Raw genomic sequence first — 17597 nt, 5'->3', positions numbered from 1 at the left:
CAAGAAACTCTTTTTTTGTCTGCATTAAAACATTTTATTTTCTTTCCTGTCCTTTCCCTAGGAATGGGAAGTGTAAGAAAATAGAGGAAGGTCAGGAGTGTCTGCAGGGCATGCGCCTCCGTCAGTACCACATGCTCTGTGGTGCTCTGCTGCGTGTGTGGAAGCGCGTATCCGATGTGGTGTCTGACATCACCAGCTCCAGCATCCTGCAGATTGTCCGCCTTAAAACCAAACAGCATAACAAGCAAGTCGGTCAGTACACCCCCCTGATACAAGTCATGATGCAGTTTACTAACACGGTGCACATTTTTACGTGTGTTTAGAGAAACTTTCACACTTTACACTGGTAGGAATATTCATTGATAATAACATGACATTGATAAGAGAAAAGAAGAAGTTTTAAAATGTCAATTTGAGCTACTGCATGTCACTGAGTTGTTGTGACGGTAGAATGGGATGCTGTTAAAATGTTGACACTTCTTTATGATGAATTGAGGAAATGAAATTGTCGCTCACATTCCTTGTTTGTCTCATATGAACTCCTGTGAGTACTACATCAACACAAACTGACACTTGTGAAATTATGTTGCAATTCAGATTGACATCCATGAAAACCACAGTATGAGGACACACTCTGGCAATGCAGTGTCGCATCTATTTTCTCTTTGCACTCCACAGATTGCATGATATTATATGATCACAGATAAAATGCACTGTAGAAATGTATTTTTAGAATATGTAGGAGGAGCAAGTATCACAGAGACCCAGCTTCAGTGTACTGGTGTTTATACATGTGCATCTTCAAATGAAACAGTCGTTGTTGGAATATCTGGGTTTAGTTACGGAAGTCTTTGAGTATTTACGTCACTGATGACTGCGGCATGACCCTGCTCCTCATCTGTCGCAGGTATCAAGATTCCAGAAAACTGCGTGGCCCGTGTGCGCGAGGAGCTGTTGCTAATGGACGAGGAGGTGAAGCGGAGACGAAAGGAGAGGGAGCAGCAGGCCGTGGAGAAGCGGCTGGCTGACGAGCGCATGCGGAAAATGGAGCAGGATAACAAACACCTCCTGGCGAATCTGTTCAACCAGAAACCCATGGTTAACCAGTCCCTCGTTCAGTCTCTCGCCCAGAGTCAGATCCTCAAACAGAAACTGAACCAAAACGCTCTACAAAGGACACAAACTGCGAACATCTCTCAGCTACAGAGACTGCAACCTCAGCAGCCCTCCCAGAACATACCCCTGTTGTCCTTGCAGAGAAATCCTAGCCAAACCCAGCAACGGACCCATAACAGCTGGCCCAACAATCCCCCCACCAACCAGGGCCGTGTCCCCAACACGGTTAGCATCCGCTCCAATTTCTCACAGTTTTACCCCCAGTCCTTCGTGTCCCCTTTTCAACAGCTGAAGAACCCTTCACTTCCGCGCCATCAGACCACGCTGTCTGCCAACATGTCCTCCAAGAATCCTCTGGATGAGATCTTGGACTTGACTGTGAGCTCGCCATCTCCTTCCCCAGACAGCACGGAGGGTGGACTGCATCTGAACACTCTGGCAGGAGGACACTCTGCAGCATTCGGAGACGACTTCAATCTGGAGTCTCTCATCTCTCAGACTGCACCGACTGCGCCATTACAGCAGCCCCTTGTGCTACAGCGGCAGCAGCAGCAGCAACAGCAGCAACACCTGCAGGCAACACAGCAGCAGAACCAAAACCTGCTCAATAACCACCAAGACTTATTAGATTTATTTGACTTGCCCCTGTCTCCCCAGATTCCCACACAGAAAGCCAGCCCTTCGTCCTCTACATCCTCCTGCTCTTCCTCCGCATCCTCCACTTCAAACAACCTGGTTTCACACGTCCCCGCCGGCCTCCTGCCCGCATCCGCCCTCATCCCAACATCATCCTCCTCTTCTCTCTTCTCCAACCCGTCCTCGTCCTCCTCTCTGTTTTCCAACTCTTCCCCTCATTTCTCTTCCAACTATCTCCTCCCTCAGTCAGACTCGCTATCCTTACCCAACGGCCACTCTGGCACCCTTGACGTTCGCGAGGCTCTGAACAGCATGCTACAGGACGGTTCCGACCGCACATCTGTCATTAAGTACCGGCAACAAGACTAAGAACTCGAACAGCAAGAGCTTGCCCGGACTTTGTATTTCTTAAGGTAATTTTTGTTTAGTCTTTTGAAGCAGATTTTGTCTCGTTTGCTGCTGTCTATGATCGCACCCTCGGACCTACTCCCTCTCCCCTCAGGGCCTATAGTCATGTCACTGCCTGTCCTGCACTCGGCTCACCCTTCTCTTTATCCACCTGTAGCGTTCACCTGCTTGAGGCTGTTTAGGCGGTAGCGGGCTCCATCAATATCAGATTTCTGCACCAAAGTGTGTCCATAGTGAAAGGCAGCTGTAAAAAAAAAAGTTTTTTTTAAAAAAATAGTGAAAAATAACATGTATTTTATTGAACATATGAGCTGTCAAAACAAACACTCTTTCATCGAGTTGTGGAAATCGTAAATAAACCTCCCGCTGCTGATTTTACGAGGTATGATTGGTGAAGTTGCTGGAAGCTCTAAACGCCTTTCACCAGTTAAAACCACATCTTTTAGACTTTGCTTTACTGTTACTTCGCTTCATGGCCGTTCGTCTTGACTAAAACAAGGCTGTATGCAAGGCTGGGTTTGAGTGAAACAAAAGATAGCATTGAACTGGAAGATGAGAGAGAGAGAGAGAGAGAGAGGGGGAAAAACAAACGAAATCTTTTTCGCTGATAAGCCATGAAATGCCTCAGTTATCATTTTTTCTTCTACATGCTCCCTCTTGTTTCTCTCCCTGCTTGTATGAACACTAGAGTGAGGAAAAAGGGAGAGGAAGAGCAGTCTGCTGTTGCATACAGTGCCTTTTGGAAAAATCTATAAATGCAGTCTTTAAGAATCCATGTAGCCTAATGTATAGATTTGTACTCTTGAGCGTTGGTTTTCATTTTAAACATGGTATATTTGTATTTAACTTTTAGCCCCTTCAGTGAGACGTTGTTTGTGTTAAACTATGCTGGTGGTGGGCTTCGGGAAGGAGCCCCCATTAAGCCCGTTTGTGCTTGTATGATTGTCTGTGTAGGACTTTCCTTTACTCTGTGTTCTTCTGTCCCTGTTGATGATGTTGACAACGTGGTCAGTGCGGCACAGATCATTGAACAGCATGGAAAGAAAATGTGTCCAAAAAATGTTTTTTTTTTTTTTTTTTTTTAAAAGCTGACGATAACATTTAGTGATGTGACTCCTGGTTTGATCTGATTTTGAATTTCTCAGGAAAGTCTCGAGTGCTCTGTTGTTGTTGGTTATTCTGGTGTAATTTCAACCGACAAACATGAAAATTTCAAGTACAGTGGATGAAAAAGAGGTTTTTTTTATCACCTTGAGGTCCGAAAAAAGTGTTTTTAAGGAAAGCTTCGGTTCGATTACAGCAGCGAGTCCCGGATAAACTTCTCATTAAATGCGTTTCCATTTCAGGCGTCAAGGCGATTAAAAAAACATTTGAAACATGCAGACTTGTGATGTTCACTGTGTATGATCGTTCATATTTAAAAAAAACCTGTGAGATCTGGCCATCTTCGTGTGAAAACGATGCACTGTGGTTGGTTCGTGACAAAATGCCGGGATAAGTTAAAGTGATCAAAAAGCAATAAAACCATATTCTACATTTGTTGTGAAACAGAAATGCCTAAGTACTGTTTACGCTCAACAGGCAAAGCTTTGTGGTTACCTTTGCATGGTATGAATCTTCTTATTTCTGTTGTGCTTCATAGTCTTTTAGTTGAAACGCATACAACCTTTGTAAAGTAAGTTTTCACGGGACGGACGCGATGCGTTCTCGATGTTTTAGTCATTGTTATTATAAAAGTTATTGTTATTTATATTTAAGGGATATTTAGATTTTAGATACGTTATCCTGCTTATTAGAATAGTTCACGAAATGTTTGGTCAGGGAAGTTTCTAGTTTTCAAGATGACTATAAAAACAAATTCTATTATAACCTGCCACCAAATACGATTGCACTGTTCTGTACTGCTGTACAGTGTCTGGGTTTGTTTCTGCTCATTTCACTTTTGCTTTTCTCAAAGTCGAATTGTTTCTCCAGCTCGTAGACCTTTTTGTCGGGCCTTCAGTTCGCAGAGAGATACCAAAGTATTCCACAGCCACCCCTAAAGTTACTGGCTCTCAGATATCAGACCTTTTATCGAACTCAGGAAGAAACCAGAGGTGTAACGGCGGGGCGTTAGCAGAAATCTATCATTTCCCCTTAGAACAGTGGTGAAACTAACCAGTACATGTGCGATTTTGTTCTTAACTTTGTGCTGTGACTCTTGCTGTATTTATGTTTTAGACTTAATGTGACAGGTTTGTCGTGTGTCCTCGTGAACATGTCAGTGATTCTTAATGTTTATGCCTTCTTAGGGCAAAGAGCAAAGGCTGTTTCTTTTTTAAGGAACATTTATTTTTTTCTGTTTTGTTCTCATCTGTGTCGGACGTTGAATTCATGTTAAAGCTGACGGATTTGGGGGTCGATTGGCACCTGGGTCACACTGATGCGTGCAGTCGATCTGTCCAAGCCTTCGCCCGTCCCCCCCCCCGGTGTAACACACGTTTAGGTCTAGACTCGCTGTATCTCCGATTCTTGTCAACGCTTCTTGTTTTTATCCGCAGCATCTTACGACAGCATGTTTTCCTGGTACCCTCGTTGATATTCCTCACCAGGCACATTCCGAGACACCGACCTGCAAAAGATTTGCCTTTTGATTTTGTTTTATAGCCGTACAAAAAAAAGCTTTATGCATTTGAGGGACATGGACCGCGTTTTTAGCAAGAAAAACCCTTCTTTTTTTTTTTTAAAGATTGGTAGTTCTAGCGTAGTTAGGCCTTTTATCATGTTATTATCATTTTGCACTAAGAATGGCATAATCAAGTTACTGTTCTCTTGTGGGTTATGATTGAGCGTTGCGAGCTTTTTGTTTTTCCGATCTTTGACGTAGCTCTGTGTATACTGTAACCATCTTTCTCGTTTCTCCACCCTCTGCATATTACATACATGTTATCACTCTCAAAATAATTTATTGCTAACAAAAAATGAAACAAAAAACATGCTACTGATTGTATGTATTTTTAAACAAAGCCTATTTTTTCTGTAAAAAAAAAAGGAAAAAAAAGAAACTGTGTTCAGCACTTTTATTCTGGGTTGTGCTTTTGTTTTCTATATATTTATAATTTAGATCCAAATGTATATATTGTAAAATTTGTGCCTTTCGACTAATTCTTTAAAAAGGTTTTCTACTCATTAAAGGAAGGACTATATGAAATTGCAATCTTAACTTTGTAAACAAATAAAAACTTGAAGATTGCTGAAACTGAGTCTTTTGTTCATCGGGGGGGTCGCTTTCTTCCCCGCACAGTTTAGGGAAAGACATCACCCCTCTTTTATTTACACGCACGAAGAAAACGGACTCAAACTATCTACAAACATCTGCATTCAGCCACAAACTTCAAAAGGTGCTCTACTCTGGGATTACCACATGGACGTGCGGTTGGACTATGGTACATGCTTGGACTTATAAAGCGCCTTTCTAGTCTTCTGACTACTCAAGGCGCTTTCACAGTGTTTGTCACATTCACCCGTTCACACAGACACTCACACTGATGGCTGTGGACATCTACATACTATCTAATCTAGCCATTTACACCACATTTACACACCCATGCGCAGCACAGGGAGCAATTCAGGGTTCAGTGTCTTGCCCAAGGACCCTTCGACATGCGGTCTGAGGGATCGAATCGCCAATCTCTCGAATGGACAGGGACAAGTAGTTTAAGATGGAAGACTCTGGAACAAGATCCCATTATTATTATAGTATTTCTGATTATGAGTCCAGGGCACTTACTCGTTTTTGAATAAAGGAAATTCCCCAAACTACTTTATCTGAACTATTTAACTAAATGGCTCACATTCAGGCTCTTCCATGTAATCTTCTTTTGATAACTAATATAATATTGTGCTCTTTGTGCAAATGTTTTCATATCTCAAGTTCCCCTAATATAAATCACATTGGCAGAATACAAAATAAGGAAGTTACCGGTGATAGAAGTTATCAGTTTTATGGTGTTTGTAAAGTTTAGGCTGACCATTAGAAGAAGAAGAAGAATTACTTTAACAGGAAATTACATTTTTTTCACTCTATAATTATTATTCGTGTTACACACACATGCACAAACAGGACCTATATACATGCAATTAATGGAGAGATGTTAGAGCGAGGGGGCTGCCAGTGGACCGGCGACCGGAGCAGTTGGGGGTTTGGTGCCTTGCTCAACAGCACCCTCGGGAGTGCCCAGAAGGTGAACTGTCAGCTCTCCGGCTACCAGCCCACGATCCATTCATGGTCGTGGGCTGGGGCACATAGGGACTCAAGTAGCCGAGTAGGTACTGCCGCCCCAAAACTTGTTCCCTGACCGGGAATCGAACCCGGGCCGCGGCGGTGAGAGCGCCGAATCCTAACCACTAGACCACCAGGGACTATACTACAGCTGCATGCTATGAGATCCACATCGACTCTTTTGATATCATCAAGACTTGAAATCGCTTAGAGGTGAAAGGTTTGATAAATGTCCTTGTTTTAATCCTTGATTGATTTAGTTGACCTTTTTTTATGTGTGATGTGTTTTCATGTATGTGACTCACACACACACACACACACACACACACACATACACACATACACACATGTCACTCACACACACACGTCACTCACACACGTTACTGTGACTGTGTGGTGTTTTATTATATCTCACTCATATAACAACAACTACTCTCACCCACTGTGCCTGTTAATTATCTTTTCTCTTGTAAATGCAATAATAAAAGTAAAAATAAAAATAACTTTCCAGTCATCCTGCATTACTGTCTCCACTCCCTCCAGTTCTGGTCACTTTATTATTATTTTACTGTAAAAACAGTGTGTAGTTGTGTTATATTGGGTGTGTTTACTGTGAACACTTAGACCAAGACTCTTTATTGATCCTTTGGGATAAACTCCTGCAAGGAAATTGAGTTTCCAGCGGCTTAAAAAAACACAGGGGAGGTATAAAAAAATACAGTTTAATATAACAAATAAACTCATGTAAACTGACTGTATATGACAGAAATGAGCAGTAAAGTTAAATGATTGCACTTAAGTGGTGGATAAAGTTATTACACACAGAAAAGAAGTGTCCAGGTGTGTAAGAGTAGATTAGTAACTGCACAGTGAGCGGCTCCCACTCACATTTATTTTGTCATATCTATTTATTTGTTTATGCATGTACCTGAATGTATTGTCACTTTGAATATGTTTATATTTTATTTTCTAACCATATATATGTACATATATTTATGCACTATGTATTTTATTTTATTTTTATTTATCTATTTATGCATGTACCTAAATATATTTTCATTTTGAATATGTTTTAATTTTATTTTATTTCCCTATATATGAACACACATATATATATATTTATATATATATATATGTCATAATAAAACATATATATGTATTTTATTTTATTTTTATTCCCTATATATGTGTGTGTGTGCTATGTATTTTATTTTTATTTATTTATGCATGTACCTAAATGTATTGTCTCTTTGAATATGTTTATATTTTATTTTATGTTTTACCTATGTATGAACAATAAAAATGTGTGTGTGTGCTATGTATTTTTATTTTTATTTATTTATGCATGTACCTAAACGTATTGCCGCTTTGAATATGTTTTTTTATTTTATTTTATTCCGTATATACTGTACACGTACATATATGTACAATGTAATTTATTTTATTTTTATTTATTTATTTATTTATTATCTAAATGTTTTTAAGAAATACAAACGCAGTATTCACAGGAGAAGTTGTGATGTACTGAATCGTTATAAATAAAGTTTTGGACTGAAACAATAAAGGCCCAACCTCCTGCCGGTGACAATCTGACGCGGAGCTTGCGTGATGACGTCGTGAAACTCACCTGTACGTCGAGTGGGCCGCGCCTCCTCGTCTTCACCTGTGTTCAGGAAGATTTAGGAGAGTTTTCCAGCTGCTTCCACGCTCACAGCGAACAAGTGAAACTTTCAAGAGGATTAGTTTTTATTTTTATTAACTTGGACGGGTCGCGTGAGGGTGACGGACAAACGGCTGCGTCAGCAAAGCGGAAGTTAACAGGTAAGTTTTGCTAACGGCTGTCAAACTGTTTCCGTGAACACCTGAACACAGGTGAGGCATGAAGTCAGCTCACACCTGACGAGGCTGTCAACACGGGACACCGTTTACCAACGGGTTTAAAATACAACTTTATATTTATGCGTTTAATTATGTTAGACACAAAAAGATTTAGCTGCTAGCTACCGAGCTAGCTTTTTTTAAAGACATTTTAAACATTTTATTTCAACTTTATTACAAATATGAAAAAAACAAATGATAGTACATCACTTATTTTTAAATAGAAAGAAATATAAATATATATAAAAAAATATTTACACACAAACAAACGAGTAGAAAAGCAAAAAATAAATAAATAAATTAAAAACATTAAAGAGGGAGCACCATCTTACAAAAAGATTTAACTGCTAGCCACGGAGCTAGCTTTTTTAATAAACATTTTAAACATTTTATTTCAACTTTATTACAAATATAAGGGGAAAAAAGATAGTATATCACTTATTTTTAAATATGAAAAAATATAAATATATTTAAAAAAAATATTTACACACAAACAAACCAGTAGAAAAGCAAAAAATAAATTAATTAATTAAAAACATTAAATAGGGAGCACAATCTTACAAAAAGATTTAACTGCTTGCCACGGATCTATCTTTTTTTAACATTTTATTTCAACTTGGTATTTATTACAAAAATGAGGAAAAAAAATTATAGTACATCATTTATTTTATTTTATTGTAAATAAAAAAAATACAGCAATATACATTTATATATGTTTACACAGAAACAGACAAGTAGAAAAGCAAAAAAAAGAAACAAAAAATAAATAGCAAAAACATGGCAGGGGTAATTAAAGAATTAAAAATGTATTAATTAAAAACATTAAATAGGAAGCATAATCTTACTCTAGCCACAGATCTATCTTCTTTCTTTTTTCTTTTTTATTTCAACTTGTTATTTATTACAAAACTTAGAAAAACTCTATGATACTTTTAAGTAAATAAAAATACAGAAGTATAAAAAATATACATAAAAACAAACAAGAAGAAAAGCAAAAAAAAAGGAAACAAATACATAGAAAAAACATTCCAGGGGTTATTTAAAGAAGTAAATACATTAAATAGGAAGTAACTGTCTTTATACATAACATCTTTTTTGAACACATTAAAGTGAGGTGCTACTTTTTATGAATGTTAAACCTTGTAAAGAATATAATGAGATTTGATAAGAAAATATTCTTTCTCGTAGTATTGCATCTGACAAAACCAAATATTACAGTAATAGTTTAAAGTTCCAGGTAATATGATACAAAATAAATGTACAAATGTCTCGCAGAGTGTCAGTGTGAATCCAGGGAATAAGCTTTGAGCTTTTAGCGGCTGGAGCACTGAGGAGCTGCGCAGGTTCATTAATTATTCTCACATTTTGGGAGGTTTACACGGTTTGTCCCACTTTCCTCATCCTCACCTTTCTGGTTCTGCCACACATGCAAGTTTCTACCTGTCTGACGGAGAGTTTCGCAATAGTTTCGCCTTTGCATTCCCAAACAGCTGCGTATTCCTGTTCCCCTTCGCTCCAATCAGTGTATTTACAGATGCACTGTTTGATTTAGGATGCAATCATGGCACGCGGACTCTTTGAAGAGAGCTGTGTGGGTTGTTTGTGGATGGTTACAGATCGTTTCATCCCTCAGTAACGATGTTTATGGATGTAGCATGTTTTCCAGTAATTCAATAACTCTAGTTTATGAAATAACAACATGGTGAAGTCTTTTTTATATATATAGTCCTGTGTGAATTACAGTAAATACGTGACAAATGAGAAGTACTGAGTATTTTGTCAGTTATTAGGAACTTAAGCACCAATTGTTAAAATTCTTAAAATGACAATTTGTGTTTTTATTGTAGTTTATCGACCTTTTGTGCCTTTAAACCCGTCTGTTGCACTGTCTTTGAAGGAGCACAATTCAACCATAAAAACAACCTTTAACTTACTTTATGTGTGTGTGTGTATATTGCCACATAACCCAAGTGAAGTCTTCTGTATAGGAGTCCAGGTAGCTATAAAGTGTGTGTGTGTGTTTGTGTGTGTGTGTGTGTGCACAGTATTTAAACACAGTTGACGGTACATGCCATGAGTGACTCGGCTGCGAGTGGAAGTCACAAAGCCCTGGGCTGTGTAATTACAGCCCCTCTGTTGGCTCTTGAAACCTCTGGAGTGTTTGTCTTTCAAGGGGAAGCTTTGCTATTCCTCATTAACCACTTACTGCTGTATGTTGAAGTCCACTCAAGGCTTCACGTCCGTCTCAGACATTAATATTGATTCAAGTAAACAGCTTGTTTGCATGATGCACGGTTGAAGAATTCCAGGTATGTGTCAACATTAAGTCGGCCTCTCTTCGTTTGGGACGAAGTAGTCTGGAGCTGAGAGTTGTAAGTTTGCATGTTGGCAGCCCGACAGGTGCGGCCTCAGCTTAGAATTAAAGAAACAGCGAACGACCTCTGACACAGGAATGAGTGATTATTTATTTAGGAGAGGGAGCACGCCTTCGCTAAGTGTTTGTTTTAGTAACAGTAGCGGTTGTTCGCCATTCAGACCAATTAATAATTCAGCACCGGTGCCCCGGCTGAGCGGAGGCCAGCTGTTCCACCTGGCTGAAGCCTCGCCGAGGATCTTACTTGTGTTTTTCTGGCACTTGTTTTCAAACTGCCAAATGTTGTATAATCCAGACACCGATCCTACGGTGGAGGTGCTCTGGTAAGGCTGATCATTTATCGTATTTAATGGACTCGTAATGTATAAATTTTACACTAAAGTTCTTCATAAAATGAGAAAATTCTCCGTTACTATTTAATTTCTTGCGTATTAAATTCACACGGTAGTATACAAAAAAGCCTCCACCATGTGGCTTTTTTCAGTTAAGTGTTTATTTATGGATTTACCAGAGAACTATATCGTGATATATATGTCGTTATTGAGATATGATGTGCTCTATATCGAGATAAAAGATTTTGGCCATATCATCCAGCCCAGGGGTGCCAAAGTGATCCAGTAAAGGGCCGCTGTGGCTGCAGGTTTTCATTCCAACCAAGCACAAACACACCTAACTCGACTCATTCAACCACCTGAATTGTCTTCACACAGTTGATTTGTTGGACCAGGTGTGTTGTTGCTTGGTTGGGATGAAAACCTGCAGCCACAGCGGCCCTTTACTGGATCACTTTGACACCCCGGATCCAGCCCTTTTCTCTGGTTAAAGGGTTTGATGTTGTTCTCCCTCTCTGAGCACCCTTCCTGTACATAACTGCACCTCCTCTTTGTGCCTCCTCCTGGTAAACAAGTCGGGTGCAAGTCACTGTTGCTCTTGACTGGGCAGGGCACTGAGAGTCAGAGTCAAACAGAAAAAAGACTGCAGCACGCCCACATGCTTTGGGGTGTGCGTAAATGTTAACCATGAAGGAAGGAGAAGTGGCATCAGAGCTCTGTGTTGCTCCAGTGTCATTTCCTGATCCTGAAACACAGCAGGGTATGTGTAGGAACCCAGGAAACTTTACTCAGGGCAAGCAGACCTATAGTGTTGCAAACACCCCGTCAATTATTAACAGCCCAGTGCTCTCATTCCCCCTGAGGTAACCATAGCACCCAGCAAACTGAAACTCAGCCAACAGCCTGGGACCTACTGCTGCTGCCTTGTGGGAAACACTACAAGTTACCCAAGACACACACATACCACTGACAGTGGGAGCAAGTGGACCTATTTGACTTCATGAGCCCGTCAGACTGAGGATACACATCACTGGACACATGACCTATCCGTTGGAAGCAGAGGAATGTCCATTTGCGACTTGTTTTTTTTTAATTTTCTAGATTTTTAAGTCGAATACCTTTTTTTGAAGTGTCCTGTGACTTCTTTGTGAGGATTGTTCTGGAGGTCTGGGGACGTAGAGACCTGCATTAGTGGCCGTGTATGGCTGTTATATAGACTACATGTTCAGACTAAAGTGACTGAGGTAGTCAGCAGGTGGGTCTGTTTAAGTAGAAGAAGAAGACCACCACCGCAACAGTGTTATCATCATGAATCTGACGCAGCGAATGAAACTACTGAAGCACTTCGGCTCTCTGCCCCCGGAGCCGCCTCCACCACTGCTGGTGGTGCCTGTAAGTGGCTGGACAGTAACAACCTCTTAACGTCACGCTCATATTTGTGTTTATTTATTTATCTTTATTGCACCAGATCAGTTTTCATTTTATAGTTACAGTACAGCTTTAGCCAAGCCGCCAGATCTTTAAGTTTAAGTTCATTCATTTTCAACTGCTTGTCCCTGTCGGGGTCGTGGGGGGGTAGGGCTGGAGCCGTTCCCAGCTGACATCGGGCGGGGTACTTAAAAATTTAAGTTAAGATCCAGAAATTTCCATTAATGCTTTCCTGGTCGTCGATTAGTCAGTTAGCTCAAATATATAAAGTTAATGTAAGTGAAACTACCAGATCTTTGCTGGTGACAGGCTCAGACATGCTGTGATTGTAATGTGATATCAGTGAGTTCGAAGAATGTAATGATGATTTATCTTCTAGGTTTCAGTTTCAATCTAACTTTATTTCAGACACATAGGTCTAGGGATGGGCGATACGGCCGAAGTCTTCCAACCTGATATATATAGGTAATTTAATATCTTGATAACGATAAATATCATGTTTTCTGATAACTCAATACATAAATGGTCTATGTGAAATAACCACGTGGTAAAACCTCTTGTTGCCACCTGTGTGAATTACTTGACAAATAAATGATGGTGAGTAATTTCTCAATTTATCAAGAAATGAAGATAACGTAACGTAAAGCGTCGTCCAAATGTCGTAAAGATTGTCGTAAAGCAGTTCGGTTGCTAGTTTGATAGAATTTAAAATGTATATATTTTTATATCCTTTCAACAATATATTGCCGTATCAACCAGCCCTACATAGGTGCATAACAATATAAAATAAAAATATAAACATTTGTAATAGAAAGAGAAGCAGTAAATACACATTTATGTACAAAAGTTTTTGCAAATCTGCCAGGATTTATATGCTGCTAACAGACGAATAGGCTATTTACAATAAAACTGGCCTGTCCTTCTGTGTGACTGCCTCTTCATATAAACTATATTAAAAAAATATGTTTTGGCTTTTTAAATCCTAAGATAAATGATTATCATTATTTACATTTAAATGAAAATAAATGTAATTTGCAGCCTTGCAAATATGGCAAGTTAAATTACAAGATGCGTGTAAAGTTCTGCATGAGTTATGAGTTTTGGTCTAAATTCAGCATAATTTCAGTTGAGGGTTGAAATAAGCAGCGGCAGAAAAGGTTAATGTGTAGAAAAATATATTCTCTGACTCAAAAGCAGACAACTTTGAGTTTATTTTAGCATGTGGAATCGGCAAGTATGCATCACTCTAGACTCTGAGTACCACATTTAAGACACTTGTTGGCTGTTCTGATGTGTGTGTGTGTGTGTGTGTGTGTGTGTGTGTGTGTGTGTGTATGGAGGTTTCTGTAAGTTAGCGCCGCTCCACCTTAAATTCACGTTGATTAGAGGGCACTGGAGAGCGACTGCCAGAGTGGGCAAAGGTTGGGTGGGGGAGGAGCGCTGCAGGTGAGGTTTCTCCTAGATGTTTCTTTCTTCTCTCCCTGCTGAGAGAGAAACACCGCAGCTGGTCATATTACAGATAATTTCAGCAGCAGGAGATCAGGTTTCTTCTGGATAGCATCCACCATCCGAGTAAGGGAAGTAACCGGAGTTGGATCACTGCGGGATCTGTGATTGTTTTGCTTTTTGGTGTTGCCATATGGAATATAAAGAGCGGGCTGTTCACTGAGCACCGGAGGCCACAGGTGTTTTGTTCAGATTAGAAACCCCAGTGGGAAATGGAAGTAAGGTTCAAAGACCAAGTGGTAAGTGGAGGGGGAGGAACACAAAGCAATAATGTTTGTACAGTACACCTCCGCCTGAAAGTACCTAAAACGTAGCTGCTAAAAATAAACAAAGGAGGATGTAATGAATGAATACTGATCACACAGCTAAATATTCCTTAGAGCTGGCGAGTAGTTTGAGCTTGAACCAGGATCACGTCAGGAAATTACTTTTTCTGTCTTGACCTTTCTTACTTTTTTGGGCGAAATTACGTTTGATAAACATCTGATTTCTAAAAGAGCTGTTGCAGTGCATCTACAGAGGTCAGTGTGAATCTATGAAACGCCCACTTGTGGCTCAGATTCATAGTTTTTAGTAGAGTGTAAGCAACGATTAGTCGATTAATTGATATTTTCTCAACTATTGCATTAATCTCCCAGCTATTTTGATAATGGATTAATTGTTTTGAGTCATTTTTTTAAAGAAAGAAATCCAAATTCTCTGATTTCAGCTTCATCTTTCCTCCTCTGTGACAGTAAACTAAAAGTCCTTGAGTTGTTGACAAAACAAAACATTTGAGGACGTCACTTTGGCTTTTCTAACATTGTACAGACCAAACAACTTATCGGTTAATCGAGGAAATGATCTACAAAATCATCCGTAATGAAAATACTCATTAGTTGCAGCCCTAGTTTTCAGTGCAGCAGACATACATCACTCTCCTTTGTTCAAAAGCCTGATTTTGGGGGGAAATCTCCCTCGACTGACCACTGATGGCATCATTTGCATATTTTCTTTACCTTCAGTGGTGGATGAATATTGAATACAACAGTGTTTTGACAAAGATGTCTTCAGTTCTCTGAGTAGGACAGTTAAGTTAAGTTATAAAGTGGTTTTGCAGACATGCTCGCTCATCATTTGATTCAGTTATAATCTGTGATTTCTGGTTTATAATCCTCTGATTCGTGGATGAACTACTCACCCACAGGTGCCGTTTGACTCTTCCCTTCTCCCCTGCTTGTGTATTTTAATGGACAGATTTGTGTTTCTCTCTCACTGGGATGTCCACATTCAGCCGTGAGCTCCGTTTCTCACTAATTGCAGTGAAACCACAATATCAAACATTAACCCCTTCAGTGTCAATTACGTTTGAGAAAATACACAGCCGGCTTTTATTTGAGCAATCAGGTCAGACAGTCGCTGTGTTTTTTCCCCCCTGCAAGTTTATGATTAACTCGGTCAAACAAATGGCCCACTGTTCACCGGTCACACACACACACTGTACACCTGTGCTCGTGGTTACCTCCATCAAGAGCTTCAGATTTTGTGGTGATCATATTTGAGGCTTCTGCCTCTTTATGATAAAGATGTTCTCATACCATTTTTTCCCCCCTACTGTAACGATACCAGTGTTTTTTTTTTGTTGTTGCTTACTTTTAAATCTGTACGCTACTTAGCCTGTATGGATGAGATATTGCTGTCTTTGTTGTGTGGCCTGGCTCAGGTTAAACCCTTTGTAAAACATGAGCAAATGCATACACAGAATAAATGCATCAGTCATATCGGGAAAAGAACATAAATAGACCAAAACCTGTATCATCATTTAGGCTATTGTAGGCGTTTCTGACACAGGTATCACAGCAACTCTACTGAAAGATTAGCATTATTTGTTCATCCCATCTCATCTCCAACCTCCTATCCGGGGTCGGGTCGCGGGGGCAGCAGCTCTAGCAGGGGACCCCAAACTTCCCTTTCCCGGGCCACATAAAGTTATGTTTGCAGGATCAAGGAATTCATGTTGTATTTTTAGGCAATGTGTTTGGGTGTGACAGGACTTTGGATACCTGGTGTCTGTGCTTGCTGAGTTGTAAATGTCTTCACTGCCTGTGTTTAAAGACGTGTCACTGCCTTTTACTGGTTGTGTGAGCCGCGTATTCTGTGTTTGAGCAAACTCCAAACTGCTTCTGTCACTTGACTACAACAGTAAATCTCTGTGTCTTCGACTCGAGTAGCTGGCTCTACCCGTTCTTACTGTAACTCAGCAGCTTCTACGCTGAATGAAACCCAGTCCGAGGTCGTTGTTTTGATAAGAGATAGTATGTGGAAAATGATAAACACGAGAGGTATGTTGACATGTTGGTGCGGCGAGTAAAAATCTGTGGTTTACTGTGTTAGCGTAGTGTGTGTAAAGCCCTGTCATCAAAACAGTTCTTAATATAGAAATGTAGACTTTTTCACAAGATGGATGAAGTAAAGAGGAGTGTTTATTTAACAGTGGGAGTGTTCACGGCGCAGTCATGACGGGTTCATAATGATGAACGCCTTAAAGTTGTACTGCGTAAGGTTTCCATCTATTTGATTGTCTGTTAGGTTCATATCTATCTATGACCCACTAATGAAAGCACCTGGTTCAATATCCGTGTCTGTGGCGACACTCCCGGGCTAGACGTGAATAAACCGCGGTTACAGTCAGGCTTGTAAGGGCAGAAGTGTAATAGGAACGTGTGTGTGTGTGTGTGTGTGTGTGTGTGTGTGTGTGTGTGTGTGTGTGTGTGTGTGTGTGTGTGTGTGTGTGTGTGTGTGTGTGTGTGTGTGTGTGTGTGTGTGTGTGTGTGTGTGTGTGTGTGTGTGTGTGTGTGTGTGTGTGTGTGTGTGTGTGTGTGTGTGTGTGTGTGTGTGTGTGTGTGTGTGTGTGTGTGTGTGTGTGTGTGTGTGTGTGTGTGTGTGTGTGTGTGTGTGTGTGTGTGTGTGTGTGTGTGTGTGTGTGTGTGTGTGTTTAAGAGGGAAACATATAGAGGACTGACTGGAAGTATAGAGGTGAATGTTTCAAAAAAGTTCACAAAAGAGCAAAAAATAAAAAAGTCAACACAAAGTGACCGTGCTCAGAAAGAACAGGCTCACCTGCAGTTACATCTTACCACCAAAGAGGCCGCTAGAAACAACGCATCTCAAATTTTATACAAGTTTAATTTGTGTGACTCTCAGATGTGAGATGAAGGGATGAACTGCCCACAGATTTAAAAGTCTGACGTTAAAATGCTTTATTGCTTCTAAATACAGTTTAAAAAAACAAAATGACCAAAGTGTCTTCATAGAGATAACTTGGACTTATGAGTGAGAACTTGACGGTCTACAATGGTTCTACTATTTCAGCCTCCGGGGATCCGACCGTGACTGTTTACATGAGCCTAACATAGAAACATGCTGCGTAGAACAGGCACAGTGTGTCCGTGTCACTGTGTGAGGAGTCTCTAGAGAAACAGAACATTACTTGGTAGCTATTTTGATAGTTAGAGCTGCAACGATAATTATAATAAATAATTGTAATATTTGCTGCAGAAATCCTCTGAAATATGGTGATTTCCTGGTTTTCTGTGGTTTGTATCATATTGAACTGACAACACAAGACATTTAAAGACATCAATTGAACCTTTGAGAAACTGGGATGGACATTTGTCAC

The 17597-nt window shown here is 40.0% G+C and overlaps 2 protein-coding genes across 5 annotated transcripts in view; both read left to right on the top strand.

Moving 5' to 3' along the window:
• sbno2b (strawberry notch homolog 2b) overlaps nt 1-5398 on the top strand; it is a 63419-nt gene extending 58021 nt beyond the window's left edge. For all 4 annotated transcript variants that reach the window (XM_083940580.1, XM_083940579.1, XM_083940581.1 and 1 more), the window contains 2 exons: nt 62-252; nt 908-5398. In XM_083940580.1, the coding sequence (XP_083796706.1) occupies nt 62-252; nt 908-2121 (1405 nt within the window). In that variant the 3' untranslated portion in view covers nt 2122-5398. The remainder of the gene's footprint in view (nt 1-61; nt 253-907) is intronic.
• A 2701-nt stretch (nt 5399-8099) lies between these two features.
• The window catches only part of tjp3 (tight junction protein 3), a 29959-nt gene continuing 20461 nt past the window's right edge, over nt 8100-17597 (top strand). The window contains exon 1 of the mRNA XM_083940727.1: nt 8100-8242. The gene's annotated coding sequence lies outside the window, so the exon portion shown is untranslated. The remainder of the gene's footprint in view (nt 8243-17597) is intronic.

Source organism: Echiichthys vipera (assembly GCF_963691815.1).
Source record: "Echiichthys vipera genome assembly, chromosome: 3".
NCBI lineage: Eukaryota > Metazoa > Chordata > Actinopteri > Perciformes > Trachinidae > Echiichthys > Echiichthys vipera.
This window is presented reverse-complemented; position numbering and strand designations above follow the sequence as displayed.